At 32.8% G+C, this 16901-nt stretch overlaps 1 protein-coding gene across 2 annotated transcripts in view; it reads right to left on the bottom strand.

The window, feature by feature from the left end:
• LOC109051243 (ephrin type-A receptor 8-like) overlaps nucleotides 1-16901 on the bottom strand; it is a 70269-nt gene that overhangs the window by 18697 nt on the left and 34671 nt on the right. For both annotated transcript variants that reach the window (XM_042766786.1, XM_042766787.1), the window contains exon 3: nucleotides 11070-11733. In XM_042766786.1, coding sequence (XP_042622720.1) covers nucleotides 11070-11733 — 664 coding nt within the window. The remainder of the gene's footprint in view (nucleotides 1-11069; nucleotides 11734-16901) is intronic.

Raw genomic sequence — 16901 nt, 5'->3', positions numbered from 1 at the left:
CTGCACTTAACTAAGCTGCATCTATTTGACCAAAAATACGGTAATATTCTGAATTTTTATTATCATAAATAACTGTTTTGTATCTAAATATATATTTAAAATGTTATTTATTTCTGTGATCACAACTGAATTTCCAGCATCATTACTCCAGTCTTCAGTGTCACATGATCCTTCAGAAATCATTCTAATATGCTGATTTGCTGCTCAATAAACTTTTTTTTTATTATTATTATCAATGTTGATAACATCTGTGTTGCTTCATATTTTTGTAGAAACAGTGATACTTTTTTAAGGATTCTGTGATGAATAGAAAGTTCAAAAGAACATTTATTTGAAATAGATTTTAATGCATCCCTGCTGAATAAAAAATAAAAAATAAACATTTAAACGGCAATGTGCATGCAAACACATCAATTTAATTTATTTCAAAAAGTTCAGAATAAATCTAATTCATTACATCTCACACCTAAGGCAATAAATGCTCCTCTGAGGCACATCAGCTCATGTTCATGTCAAGACTGAAATCCTTGAACGGCTTGAATGTTATCATTAAAAATCAATTCTCTCTGGAGCTTTTACCATGAAGCTGATTTCTGAAAGACCTGTTTTTGCAGCCTTTTCCTTCTGGATGGACTGAGAAGGAAGCTTTGCATTGTGATGCACTGTGCCTTTTAATTATCAAAAGGCAAAGATTTTCCACAGGTTGTGTACAGTACCTGCTGTTTTATTTCTCTCAAATCATAAACCAAAAACTTCAGCATTTTTTTTTCATGACAGCACTTTTAGGGGTGACATTAATCAAGGTTAGTGACAATCCATTCCCAGGCAAAAATCCCTGTAGCAGGGATACCGAGCATGACTGGCACCGTCCAGATCCCGAAGCCATGCGGCCACGATAAGACCTAATGCCCACTGGCCCTCAAACCACATGGGAACGAGTCTCAAGATCGTACAACCAGAGGGTAAAAATAAATACAGAAATAAATAAATAAGGATGGATAAGAAGGAGAGGAGATGAATTGCTTGCAAAACGGCATTCTAGCTTCAACTCCGACTATCAAAATGCCAATTCATGCATGAAATTCAAGCAGAAGCAAGAGTACAATAACAGCGAACACAGACATGACCTTTTGATAGTCATTAAATAGACAGGTCTTTGATTCAAACAGCGTGGATCATATTTTGCATTACAATACAAGGATTTACCTGCATATTAGACTTACTCTTCAGTCATAATAACGTCTGCAGTTTTGCTTAATGTCTCCTCTGTAGATTTAAAGGAACAGTGCACCCAAAACAAATTTTCCTATCCATTTATTCACCATTGTGTCATTCCAACCAAATATTTTTTTGTGTGTTTTTGTATTTAATCATATGAAAACATTTGTGAGTTATTGAACATACAGTATTTCATTATAAACCAGTACTGCTATCTGCTATGTTGCTCCACAAATAAAACATTTACTATGTTTTAATAAAGCAAATAATGACTTAAATTGCAACTTTATGATGTTATGTTGCTTTATGGTTCTTTTTTAGAGCTTGACAACATTAAATCATCATGCACTTTCATGGAAAATGGCAGATCGGTCATTTTGCCCAACATCTCCTTTTATGTTTCACATGCACATAACTGTTTTAATACATACACTGTAAAATGTCACCAATATGGATTAGTTTTAACAGAAGCTAATAAACTTAATGTGATGCATATTTGTCAGTCATACTTAAATGAAATATGGTAAGATTTCTGTAATAGCACTAATAAATTGAATGTACACAACAGCATGTGTGTGTGTGTGTGTGTGTGTGTGTGTGTGTGTGTGTGTGTGTGTGTGTGTGTGTGTGTGTGTGTGTGTGTTTAATAAATCAATAAATCATTTCTATAATTCTTAAACATTTTTACTAATTAAATAATACTTATTCCACAGCTAGCCATATTTTAACCATGTTCATACATTTTAACTAAGTAAATGTAATTGTTCATAATTAACAGATTTTTGCTGAGTCTAAGCATATTAATTTTTGGAAATTATCATTTAAATAAAATAGACGCATAAAGGTAAATAATCAACTATACCATAATTTCTTTATGTGCAGAAATCTTACCTGTATCATTTATGTATGACTGAAAATAAAATGGCGTAGAAACAATTGTAAGTAAATTTCAACAAATAATTGCAGAAAATGTGAATAATTGAAGCAGAAAGAGTGAAATAGTATTTTTCTTGAAAAAAAAAATGTACTCCAATAATCTTTGTTTTATTTAGAACTTAGTTTATAGTTAGTTTACTTAGTTTATGTTAAAATGGTGTAATCCAAATAGATCTACATTTTATATGCAATTCTAATACATCTTAAATGTATGTGTATACGTAAGTGTACTGTATACAATGTAAGGAAATAACACAGGGTTGGGGTGATATAGGCCTAAATGAGGACAAAACTTTCATTGAACTATTCCTTTAATTGATCCCAAGGCTATTAGAAGAAGTGCATGAGTTATAAAGCCCACAAACACAACCCCCCTATGCACAAAATAACCATATACCTTTGACACACAAGCATACTGTATCTTAATTTGTGAAAATGGCTTGTGTTAGCCTGAAGAAAGAAGCATAATTCGAAACCGGCCATGTGTAAAAATGTCTATTTATCCCAGAGGGAGGCTTTTAATGGATATATAAGAGGGCCGTAAGGAGTTAATTGTTTGTGGCTCGCAATCTGATATTAACTACACTGTGTGGCATAGAGCATGAGGGCAGAGGAGTCTATTATCTAGTTTACTCTCAAATACTTGCATTAATATACATATAGTTATATATATGTATCTATGGGTCTGTGTGAACGTGCATCCAATTTTGCTTCTGTTTTCTATTTTGGCCCTTAATCTTATTGTCTATAGTTGTGGTTAGGCTGTGTCCTCCAAAGATCTCATCTTAAACTTTGTAGGCGCAGGAGGGTAATTGCTATCAGATCAATTTACTCAAGAAAAGCGGTGCCTGTTTCTAAGTGCTTGATAGATGGAGACCAACTTATCTAAATTGGGGGCGACCTTGAAGAGTCATTAACAGTAGAAGAAGAAATGCAGCCGGTGACTTTATTGACTTGGAGAATCCTTGTGATTGCGCAGATAGACTAGGCTGCCCGGGATATGGAAAAAGACATGAATAAATGATTAAACAGAATTCAAATGACTAGTTCGAACTTCTTCTAAAAGGCATTTCTGAAATGTTTACTTCCTTCCTGCTGAAAAAAAAAGAAAAAAAAAGAAAAAAAAAAAAACACCACAGATGAGATAAAATACTAGTAAAAAGCCTGTTTTTGTTTGATTTATGGTAGTTTTGACTGGTCAAGCTGGGCTAATGGAAACGGATTTCATATTATGTTGTTTGTTAATACAAAAATGGAAATTTTACTTAACCTCAGGCCATCCAAGATCTAGATGAGTTTGTTTCTTCATCAACAAATCCTTTGTGTTATTTTAATTTTAAGCCATCGCTTCCTCCAGTAGTGTTTTGGACTGTTTTTGCTTATATACGTTGCTTGATCTGTGCATATTTCTCTCTTGATAGTGATGAAGAGCCAAATAGCCCAAAATCTCAAAATTTACCAGTGCATGAAAAGTCAGTAATGCTGTTGAAAACTGCTTAAACCAACTGGCTACCAACAACTATTTGGTTACCAAAACAGCTTCTCATGTGTTAAACAGAAGAAAGAAACTCATACAGGTTTGGAACAACTTCAAGGTGAGTAAATAATTACAGAATTGTTCATTTTTTTGGTGAACTATCCCTTTAAATCAGACCAGTTAAGACCAGCAAACCACCTTAGGCTTTTTTAAAATAGTGAACAAACCAGCACTGGCCATTTAAAATGCTATAAACTAGTCCAAGCTGGTTTAAAAAGTTCTCAAAAATATCTCAACCAGACAGAATCGAGGTAATAATCTGCTTGGCCGTCAAAACTCTCACTAATGAGATGCATCTGCATGCGCTGTACGATCTTTGACAGTCGACTCCCAGAAGGGAAGCCCTGTATCTCGGACCACTGCTTCTGTCCGGTGGCTACATGGCACACCTGCTGTAGCGTGAAGCTAATGAAGTCGTTTAATCTACCTGAACGCTCCCACAGGGGCGTCCCACTTTAATTATGTTCTTAAAAGTCTCTCACATGCACTAATAGGCAGAAATGAAACATGGCACCATGTTAACAAATCCTGCTGGAAGAAAGGACCTCAGCACAGATATTAAAAACTTCACGGGCTGGCATTAATTTTAGCCTCTATGGAGGAGCGTAAGCTATGTATCAAAACGGGTCCATGATTAGATGTCGCCCCAGTTGGCACAGAGCGTACAGAGCATTTATCTCCATTTCTGGTGCAATAGGCTTAGCAAAACTAGTCACTCAGTTGATTTAAATGGCCTTTATTATATCTTGCCATAATATTAGATTTTATTTTAATTTTTACATTTTTGGACAAAGAATAATTATTTATTTTTATTAAATATTTACAGTGGGGTTCAAAAACTGAGATCACTAATAAAAGATAACCTAATTTAATGTATTTTTTATTATTATTCAAAATACAAAATGTTAATTATATATTTTAAAATAATATATATTTTTTTTATTATATTAATTCTCTAATTTAAATATAGTTTACATTTACAAATAATATTTTTCTCACATAATTATTAGCATTTATGTTGACTATCTATCTATCTATCTATCTATCTATCTATCTATATATATATATATATATATATATATATATATATACACACACACACACACACACACACTATATTTGATATTTTGCATTATAAAACTGCATTTATTGGTGTGTATTATAAGTTAACATTTTGTGGAATTTCTTTACACAAAAGATGTACAATAGTGATCGTCATGTAAAAAGTCATTGTTCAACAGGTGTCCATGTTGGTATTGTGCAACAATCAGTGTATAAAAAAGTCCAACAGTGTTTTCCTTTGGAAATATTGTGCAGCCACATCAAATGAGACAAACGCATCTCTGCTAATGAGCATTAAATGACAGCTAATTGTTTGATGGAACTGCTGTCACCTATCTAAGCGTGTCTAATTGAAGCATGCGAAGCGAGGCATTTACAGTGCCTCTGACAGAAAGAAGCCATCTGAATGAAAAACTCTGATGTTTTGTGTGTGGCAATTACCAGAGAAAAGCCCAGCGTGCTTTGCTTGTTCTTTAGTCTTGATCTATCTTATGAAGTTGCGGCGATGCCGCGGCTTTGTGGATTTTTATCACACGGCCCGTTTGTTGCATGAGAACAATGGCAATGCAAATGGGCTGATAAGACCTTCGGTTTTCAGTTGAGAACAGGGAGGCAGGCCTGTTTTTTTGCATCTGCCGAGTTTGCTTTAAATTAACTGCGAAAAAGAGAATGGGAGAAAGAATATCAGAATCTAAAAATCTGATTATATAATATTTTTAATACTTTCCCCTCATTATCAACACCACACTGTCATTCACGTCCCTCCAGTGTCATTACATTGACAAACACATGTATCTGAATCTACAGACTTCCATAAATTATAATACAAAACATGAATGGTAGCTGCATGGAATAAATGAACGTAGCTTTTGTTTGTTGATGGTTTCTCGCTATTTCTGATACAAGTGCCAATACTGACGGTTGGGGAGGGGGGCCAAGATTTTGAGTGACACGTTGTAGCTCCTTCTTGCTGAGATAAAATTCATTCCTTTATCAGGAAAAAGCCCTTTCTCCAACACTATTCCTCTGCCCGCCAGCCTGCGTAGTGGTCTGACAGATTAAACGCCGTCACCACAATGGCATAGTTGCGTGCAGAGCTTTAATACTGTCCACTGGAGCCCCCCGGTTCCTCATTTAATCCCTGTGTAATATGTTGGGCAGAAAACCCTCACGCTGTACACAATGCACGCCCAGCTAAGACACAAAAAAGGCTAATTAGTCACCCACCCTACCACTCCGCCCCCTCTCGCAAATCCTCATTCTTTCCAATTACAGCCACAGTATCTGGTTGTGTTATCAGGGCCACCCATGTGCTGTTGGCTGCTATTGTTTTGCTTTATTTGACATACAATGTGGCTCAAATGAAACAGTAAATTACTATTTGCATGTTGGATTTTAAATTCAAGCCAGCAGACATATAGACATGCTCTGGGTGCGACATAAGTAAAGTTCTGTGGCATGTTGCTGATTGCCACTGTTTGGACTCTTCTGTCACTAAAAAACACAGAAAACATGTTTATCACAATGCACTTACAAAGACACTAAGCAGCGTAATGCAATCAATGTAAAATACTCACTTTTATGAACTTTTGTCAGGACCTTTTACAAGAATAGTAGAACGAGACTAGTAGTTATTAGAAAAACACACATTTCATATTTGTGATTTCTATAAACATTATATTTTTCGAAAAATAACTCTACTACTCTACTCTAATTTTCTACAGTCTTATTTTCTGGTAAATGAGCCACAAAATGAATAAACAAATGATGGTCAATGTTTGTACTAAACTTGAAACATTGAGGAATCGTACATCTCTTGTACACCCCTTCTCAGCTTAATAAAGTACAGTATAAAAAATATAAATCTACTGTACATCACACTACACTTTAGCAAAGGTCTGTTTTTATGTCATGACAACAAATCTCCCTGCTGATACAGTTAAACGGTTGATTATGCTGCATAAGCACAGATGGTGTCCTCCTCCACTCCTTAAAAAATTATGTAAACATAACCCAACATTAATATCCTTTTTTTCAACTTCAGAAAGTTATATGGGTCATTCTGTGTCAACTCAACCAGTGGTCCCCTGTATATTTACTGAGTAAACCACTACTTTTACAGGCACGCAAACTTTGGTGAAAAAACTTAAAAAATGCTTTTTCACATTTTTGAATGATCACCACTTGTGGATAATGCAACAAAGATTGCTAAAGTCTACAGATTTTCCTTGTAGACCTACCAATCTCTGTGTAAAAATAAAATAATGATGATGCCATCTTTCTAAAGTCATTTTTATCCCCCTGTAATCTGGCTCTGAATCTATATCTGACATTTACTATTTCGGCTTTCATCACTATATAGGTTTATCTTTCTTCAGAAAAAATATTGACTTAATCAAAAATTTGAGCAGAGGAAGTTTCTGAAATTGGGTTGATTTGACACGGAATGACCCATATCTAAACACCACATGAAACTGATCTGTGAGGGAACTGAATGCATAATAGTAAATATGGGCCTAAAATAACCCAATCAACACATGCAAATAAATAACACCATCATTCTCAGCTTATATGCAAAGCCAGTTCCTCACATCTCTCGAACCGCATCTTATTTTCACCTGGTTGTCAAGTCTGTGAGAAATAAACATACACTTGGAGGTCTATTAAGTGACAAGATCGAATCTGTCTGCTTAGTAAATTCATAATCTGATTGGCTGCTTTCAGACACATGATCTAATGTCATATATTAAAACTCTACAGCTCTCTTTCTTTCCTTTTCATTCAATTGTACACTGTCAGAAAATAAATATCATTATCTAAGAGTGACAGACTAAAGCGTTCTAAAGCCCAGCGGGCTGCTGATGTGTCGCCTCATGAAAGCCAGCGAGATGCCTAACAATCATTAGAACATGCTAGATTGTACGGAGGAGTTCATAATTATAATCTGTGAGAGCATGAAAAGTGGCAATTGGTGGCTTGGATTGTGAAAAGTTGGCCTCTTCAACAATGTACAGTAGCTTTCGATTGGCTTTCAAATCATCTAATGTCACGAAATGTTATGAAGTCAGACTTGTAAGCTTTTTACAAAATGCAGTAACTAACAAAAGACTTCAATAAACAACTCTGAGCCTTTCAGAATAAAGAAACACTATTTCGTCTTGGACAATGTACAGCATTCTTGTGTTTTTTCAGCATATTGTTAATGCTAGACAAGACATTAAAAATGACTTAAGTAATGTCACACTTATGTCACATGATGAGTACAAACAGTAGCACGCAACATCATACAAGCAGGTATAGGACTAACAAACATGTCTGCCAAGGGACTACACAGCTCAACAACGCTAACACAAACATTCACACACTTTTACAGTCCTAGCAAGTAATCAGACCCCAGCTGCAATGCATGCTGGGTAACCAGCAGTGCCACAATATATTACAGTGCTTTTTTTTAAGGTGGAAACAGAGTGTCACACTTCTATTTGTTGATGAATAGAAAGTTCAAAAGAACAGAACTGAGTTCTAGAAATCTTTTGTAAACGTTTTACTATCACTTGTGATGCATTGCATCCCTGCTGAACCAAATTATGAATTTCTATGATATATCAGTGCTATTTTACTATCATTTGATATAATATTTTGAAATCTATTTGATTTTTATATGTTCTGCTTTCATGTTAATTTCAGTTACATTTCTTAGTAATTCTGTTGTTTTTTGTCATTTTTTATTAGTTTTTGTTGTTTTTAAATATGTCTACATAGTTTTTATACATTTTTATTTCAGTTTTAGTTTTAGTTATTTTAGTTTGATTTTAGTTTTAATTAATTTTAGTTATTTCGTTATTTTTTAAACTAATTAAAAATGATAAATGTTGCCTTGGAAACTAGCTGAAATAAAATCTTTAAATTTTTATATTTTATTTTATTTCAGTTAACACACACTTTTTAAATAAAAGTAAACATTTGCCATCAGTAAGATAATAATTTAATACATTATTATTATATTATTATAAATTTTAATATATTAATAGTTATATATTTAGCAAGGACACATTGCATTATTCAAAAATGACAGTAAAGACATTTAAAATGTTGCAAAATATTTCTATTTAAAATAAATGCTGTTTTTCTAACTTATATTATTATTTTCATTATAAATTCTATCATCAGCACAACAATTTGTGTAAAAAGTTGAATAAAAAATTGTCTTCAGTTCAAAGCAAGAAAATCTGACATGGCCAAATCATAAATTTACAAAAATACAGCAAAATCGGAAATATTTCTTGTTCATTTTACATCACCACATTTGATGTTTATACATTTCTTAAAATCCTAAAAAGTTGTTTCTTTCCAGACCTCAAACCTTTGGTTCCTGCTGTATTTTCTGATTGTTAACTCCAGCACAGCATCATCATGGCTCTCCAAACACAATTGTTTTGCATGGAAGCCTGTTTACAAGCGCTCGTGAATAAGTTAGCCCACAGCGGCGGCCGAACACGTGGGGAAGACATTCTCTCGTGAATCTAAGTAGGTTAAATCAAGTTGCCAAATGGAGTGGATTTGACAAGGCTCCTGCTACCCCAATGAGCATGAACTATCTCGTCTCCTCTTAAATGTATATTTTCCCTACATTTTCACGCTGGACCAGGAGGCCCGGGAGTAATGGCTGCCACTGGAAAACCCAAAACGGAGCTGACAGGAGTGAGACGTGAAGCTAGCGCTCTGTTTTGATCGGCACTTAAAGCCCATCGCTTGGCTCTCGGTCAAAGAAAACGGGAAGCCTTTTGACATTTTCTATTGCGACGACATGCAATCCTTCCACGGGGGTCTGTGCCTAAGGCTTTAAAGTGGTATGCTGGTTTTTTTTGTTTGTTTTCACTGTGTCCAAGAGCAGCCCAGTTTGCCATGTCAGGTTTGTCCCTGAGATGTGCGTGACTAGAGGAGGGCGCGCTCACTGAGAGAATTATCACAGCGACCCAGTTTAGACACTGAAAGCCTGACTCTGCGGCTCAGACACTTAACCTTTACTGACACGCGCAGACAGCGGCAGCACTTTAGAAAGGAGGCAGAGGAAAAGGAAATGGATTGCTGTGAGTACTATTAGCCACAGATCGAGCAGAAAATTACCTGACAAACTACGAGTTTGTGACTGTTTGAGTAATACGTTCAAAACAGAATGCCCTTGGACCGGCAACACAAGAGGGAAATTGAATTAATAACAATTCCACAGCATTTAGTCATGTATGCTGTAAAATATACGGTGGCTGCTCATTCCAGTGCAATGAGAAGTGCAAAAACGAGCTGGTAAATATAAATGAGAAACTAGAGAAAGAAAGACACATAATAATATAACAAAGTCCTTTTTTTAAATGGAACCAACAATATAATATAATATAATATTATATAATATAAAACATCATCTTTGTTACTTTAAAAATTACAAATTTCAGTTTTGAAGGTAATGCATTATCTATTATATTACAGTATATTACATTACATTAAAGTATATTTTATTATGTGTCACTGCAGCTAAAAATGTTACTTAAAAAATTATTATGGTATTTATTATAATTAATACTTTACTATTTTAATATTAAATATTAAATATATGAATATAACTAATATTTTAAAATGTGTCTCTAAATAATCCTCTTTACAGCAACAGAGCAAAAAAGTATTTCATATTTTATTGTTTTAATATTAAACATATTAAATATCAATATTATTGATATTTTAAAAATGTGTCACCACAGCTAAAAATATGACATACAAATTTATTTGTATTATTTATTTAATACTTTATTATTTTAATAAAAAGAAACAATAAAATATTAATATTATTCATAATGTATCTTTACAAAATAAAATAAAATAAAACAAAATTTTATAATACTTTATTATTTTAATATTAAAATATTAAATATTAAATATTAAATATATATATATATATATATATATATATATACCAACAACATATATTATGATCATATATATGCATATATTATGATTATTGGATACATTCATGATTTTTCAGATTTTTCTCATTAAACACTAAGTTTTAAACCTTAACATGTAACTCATCCCACTACGGACATCCTGAAGTCCTAGCAGAGAATAAAACAGGCAAAAAAAAAACAAAAAACCTGACTTCAGCTGAGGAAGAGACTTGAGCCACATCTAGTGACTAAAAAATCACAGACTGGACTGGGAATTGTAAAAAAAATCCATCTGTCTGAAATGTTCAAAGGTGCTCAAAGATTGTGAAAAAGCAACTAAATTCATGCATAATAATAATAATTAGAGTACTGTCACTCACCGATGCAGTTGTCTCTGTGCTCCTCAAAGCCGGCACTGCACACACATCGTCCAATAGGAACAAGCCACTCGCCCTCAGCACTGCAGTACATCTTAGGAGTGTCTCTCTCCTCTGCATGGTCCACACACTGACCTCTGACCTCCACCAGAGAGGACGAGTCGGCCCCCGTGACCACATCCGTGAAGACGGCCAGGTTGCGAGCCATTCCCGTGCAGCGTTTGTAATACACTCGGACGGACAAGACAGCGATGCAGGCTCCTATATCCTGGAAGGCCAAGTAGAAGCCGCGTTTGCTGAGCGGCCCGACGCCACGGATCTCAGTGTTGAGCTTGAGTCTCCTCACCCCCAGGTCCACGTTAGTGAAACTCTCGTCGGCCGCAATGGTGTCGATCTTGGAAAACTGACTCTCCCAGATGCTGGTGCCAACGTCACGGTCAGTCTCGTAGTAGTAGAGGTTAAAGGTCTCCTTGCAGGTACCGAGCACGCCTGGCATGCTGTTGCAGTCTCGCAGCGTGAATTTAATCTCGATGTAGATCCGCCGGGCGCCGTCTCGCTGGATCCAGTTGGTCCGGAGCCAGTTGTTCTGGCTTGGGCTCATAACGTTGCACACCTGGTACGTGTGGATGGGGCTGAAATACTCGTCCATTTCGTTGATTGCATCCCACTGGCAAAGACAGAAAGAGAATCAGGGTTATTATCACTAACTAAAAACTAAAACCATTAAAAAAAAAAAAAAAAAAAAAAAAAAAAAAAAACATTTTTATTACAATAAAATAAACATAAACTGAAATAACAGATAACCTTAAAACAGTTTTTTTTTTTTTTTTTTTTAGCTAGTTGCCACTGTAACATTGCCATTTTCGTTTAATTTATGCTGAAGTATTAAAATGACTTAAACTAAATAAATAATAATAAATGAAAAAAAAAATGAATGACAAAAAAAGCAAAATTACTAAATCTTTAATAATTATTTTTTATAAAAAACAGAAAATCCTAAAATATAGCCTAATTTAAGAAAATTAACTAAAATAGTATATATATATATATCATATATCTATATATATATATATTATATATAATATATATTATATATATATATATATATAATATATATATATATATATATAATATAATTTATAATGATAATTAGACTAAATACATGATAAAAAATTATTATGAAAAAAAAACCATGGAATCACAGTGCTGAGATCACATGACTAGATGCAACAAGCTACTGGCAAGTTACTATTTAAAATAATAATAGTAATAATTATTATTATTACTTTATATAGTAACAGTTATCTCTGTTACTAAATAAATTTGATATTAAATATTTTAAATTTGTTTTTTTATTTTTTATTTTATTTTAATTAAATTAAATTAAATTAAATTAAATTAAATTAAATTAAATTAAATTAAATTAAATAATAAAGCCAGTGAAAAACAAAAAGCAAGAAAAAAGTGAACCTTTAAGTAGAGGAGATAACATGCTTAACTGTTGCAATCACCTCTTTAATGCAATAGAGATATTATTTGTGGATTTACATATTTACAGTGTGAATGTTCTTATAAATCAGTCCATTATTATTACAACCGCATATCTCTTTTCACAGCAATGTGCATGAGAGCTTTTTAAAACATTTACATATGCATTGCTGTGCATAAGATTAATATCACGATGAATGTGTCCTGCATTTCCTTAATAATGTTCAGAATCCCTCGTTATTCATGGGTGGTTTTGTGTGGTTTAAGCAGTTTTTTATGCAATGCAAATAATCAGGCATGAATAAATATTTTATTATGAGTTGCAAATTAACTTAAAGATTCATATCATGAGCCTGAAGCAAAAAAAAGGATAAAATAAAAAAAAAATAAAAAAAAATAGAAATGCTGATCAATGTGAATGTGAATTTAATCTACTGTATTGGTCACAAAACACCAAACCCAATAAACAGGTAAAAATATTGCAAAATAACTAACTAAAAAAAGTTGCTACTAATTTAACTACAGTTTTCAGTAGTGTGTTTTTAAAATACTGTAGCTTTCCCTGTATGCATAGCATGACAAAACATCACTGCTTTTAATGTGACATTGTACTGTGCACACATTTTAACAGCTGTGAACTCAAGAGTTAATCAATCATCTTTTTCTAAAGTGAAAAAATAACTATACAGAATACAAAGTGCAAAAGTAATACTATACAGAGTCAAAAACAGCAGCGTGTAACTAAACTCCGTCCCCGCTTGAACTGCTTGTAATGAATACTGGAGTTTGCCACTCATAAAGCAGATTCCCCAACACTGGTGATAAATAATTGAAATCTGGGTTCCTCAAGACTTCTAGAAACACTGATGAAATATGCTATACAACTTTCATCAGCATGAACACTGAGTGACTTTCAGGTAGACGGCCAATAACAACAGCACTCAGTCTTAACGAAAGTCCCTCGTCTCTCCTCACCGCAGATAAACCAGCATAAGGAGAGCGTATGGACGGCTGTCCTCTGTGAAGGCCTTATTTTGACAATGCTGTCTGTGTAATTAGCTCATTTCTTTCACCCTGCTCATGAAATAGTAAAGCAGGGAGTTGAAGGCTAGCGGTGCTGTGAAAGACCTCCAGTCCATCTGGGGTTCAGCCTCGTGAGAAGGAGCCACTACGTGCGCCACACAGCGAGTCTTTCATCTCGGGAGCTCAGAGCTCACACAGGACTCTACGGATGGCACACACCACGAGTGAGCGCTGAATATTCACTGGTTATTAAAAGCGGGGGGCTGCTGGATAAGCAGAGTGGACAGATGATGAAGCTCGGGAGAGGTTTTTCATTGTTTTATAATATACTGTACAACAATATCCTATAGTCGGCATTAGCATAAACTGACATCTTCTATGGTCAGGTTCCTGATTAGTAGGTAAACTAAATGTTATAGCTAGCAATTTAAATATGAATACATCCATTATACAGTGTAAAAAATTATCATAATTTTAACAGTAAAAGACTGTAAAAATGCTACAATAAAAGCCTGTTAATTAATTAATTAACATTCCCTTATATATACTGCAAAAACTGTAATAGATCTAATGAGACATTCCATGTAATTTACAGTAAATTTACAGTATCAGTAAAAATACATAAAATTAACATTCCCATAATTCCCTGTGCTCAAATTTGATGTTTTTTTTTCATTGAAATAAATGTTTCTTCTTATTTATTTATTTTAAATGTACGTAAGTTTAATCTTAAGTTTGTTGTTGTTGTTGTTGTTGTTGTACTGTAAATTTAAGATACATTTGTAATATTTTAAATGTTGCTACCTTATTTATTTATTTATTTATTTAATTATTTATTTTCAGTAGTTACCATAAATTTCACAGATTTGTTTTCACAATGTAGGGCACGGTGCTAAAATTTAAATAATAATAATAACTATAATAATAATTAACATTGGAATTTAAATAATGCTGAAATTAAATAAAAGATAAATTATTCTATATAAAAAAAAAATTGTCAATTGGCCAAAGCCTTGGGAGCCAACTGAAATAAAATAAGTTTAAACTGAAATACCAAAACAACTAAAACTGAAATAAAAATAAGTAAAATAAAAACAAACAAAACGAATAAATAAATAGCAGACAAAAAGTTAATTTTATTAAACAAAATTAAAATGAAAACTGAAAATATAGAAAAGGTCAGCAATTATAAAAATTAATAAATATATAATATATATATATATAAAAAAAATTCATTCAAATATAAAAAAAATTTCGTTCAAAATAACAATAATTATTTTAATGCTACAGTATATAAACAATACTAAAATAACGCTGCTGCAATGCATGTTGCTTTGGATAAAAGATTTCACATCTAGCTGTAGCAGCAAAAGAGCATCTTGTAGCATTATGTTGTTATGGAAAAATTATGGCTTTACGGCCTGTGGAGAGCCTCGGGATGTTGTGTTATTAGCCTGATACTCTTCGAGGCTCATATCTATTTTCTCCTCTATGGATATTATTTCAGATTCTTACATGATATACAGTGAGATAAACAACAGGCAGACATGAAAACAAGGCTGAGATGTGTTTGAGAGAACTGATGCTGCAAGTGGTGACCTATTAAAAATAGTTTTGTTCTTTGAAATAAAGCTGAAATAAAAGAAAATATAAATATTGGTTAAAAAAATTAAAAACTTAAACTGAAAAATTGTGTTTTGGCAAACAGCAAAAAAAGCTGACGTACTAAAATTACAAAAAGTAAAACCAAAATAAAAATGCATTTAAGCAAAATAGAAAAAAATATATATAAATTAAATGAATAAATAAATAAATAAAGCACATATAAAAATGACCTTGGCCATCAACTTAAGTTAACTCAAAAAAGCCTCATAATTCTTTATATGGGTCGTACCCGCTAGCAACGAAATCATTTCTTTGCTAACAAGGGCAAAAGTGTTAACTTATAAACAGTGGTTGAAAAAGCAGAAGTTTAAGGCCATCATGCAAACACAGTACTATAAGATTCAGCTCCCATTGGCCTTGAATAGATCGTCTCCTCTGAATACATTACGGACACAGCCGGCCTAATTGAAAAGGAAAAGGCTGACCTCAGAGGAGGCTTGAGCTCGGCCTCTTCTCACAAGTACATCTTCCAAAGCAGCAGATTTGCTCACTTTCCTGGCCTCACCTCGGCCTGCGATTTCCATAAGGAAACTACAAAAAGCCTGTTGCGGTAATTAAAATGTTGGATTCGAATGAACACCGTAACCAGCCTCCCACTTTGAGTCTTCAGTGGTTAAATTAATTTGTCCTTCCACTAATGATTAGATTAGAGAGTCTGTTAAAATCTAACACTTTTCAGGTTAACTCGAGGGCTGCAAGTAATTCGTTTAGTTCTTTCATGTGGTTTCCGATAAAAATCTGCGTTTTGTTTTAGCTGCATTACATATTAGACGATCAATGAGAGAAAATGATTGAAATTAATCAAAGTGACGGTACAATGAGCTACAATGAAAATCTTTCTGCTCAGATATTTTTCATCTAATTGAGACACTTTTTATGTAAACTGAGCTAATCTACTTAATCTCCAGATCAATATAAAAGGTATTATTCTTTTTTTAATGCAGATCCATGGCTTCTCAGATCTAGAAACTAGAAACTTTTAATTAATTGATACAGTTCAGTGACTTCAGTGATGCAGAATTTTTTTTTTTTTTTTAAATATGGTCATTATAAATTAAGATTATAAATACATTTTAATAATTTAATTTTAATAAAGTAATTAATGTTTTAGTGATCCAAAGTCCCTTGAAAAAAGATTATTGGACTCTAAACTTGTATTCATTAAATTAAACAACTTTAGAGAAGATATAAAAAAAAATTCAAATTAAATTAATAAATTATTAAATTATATTAATACAATAATACAATAAAATAATATTTAAAATACAAAATAAAATAATATATACGAAAATAAACATATAATTAAATAAACTAATTCTTAATTAAATGAATATTTTTAATATATTTTAATAATTTAATTTTAATTAAGCAATTAATGTTTTGTTATCCAAATTTCTGAAATTAATTTCAGTTCCTTGGGGTAATCAGAAAGTATTCTTGGACTAGAAACTTGTATTCATTTAATTCAACTTTACTCAAAATAAACAATAAATGGTTAAATTATAATAATTGGAAATACAATAATATGTCTAAAATAATATTTGACACATTCTAATATTATTATTATTAATAATAATAGTTTTGAAATTAAATTTAAATAAAGTAATTTTTTTATTAAGTCATATAGCTGTCCCTAGGTCCAATTTCCCTCTATTCATA

Source organism: Cyprinus carpio, chromosome A11 (genome assembly GCF_018340385.1).
Source record: "Cyprinus carpio isolate SPL01 chromosome A11, ASM1834038v1, whole genome shotgun sequence".
Taxonomy (NCBI): Eukaryota; Metazoa; Chordata; class Actinopteri; order Cypriniformes; family Cyprinidae; genus Cyprinus; species Cyprinus carpio.
Note: the sequence above shows the minus strand (reverse complement) of the source record. Positions and strands in the feature narration are given on the sequence as shown.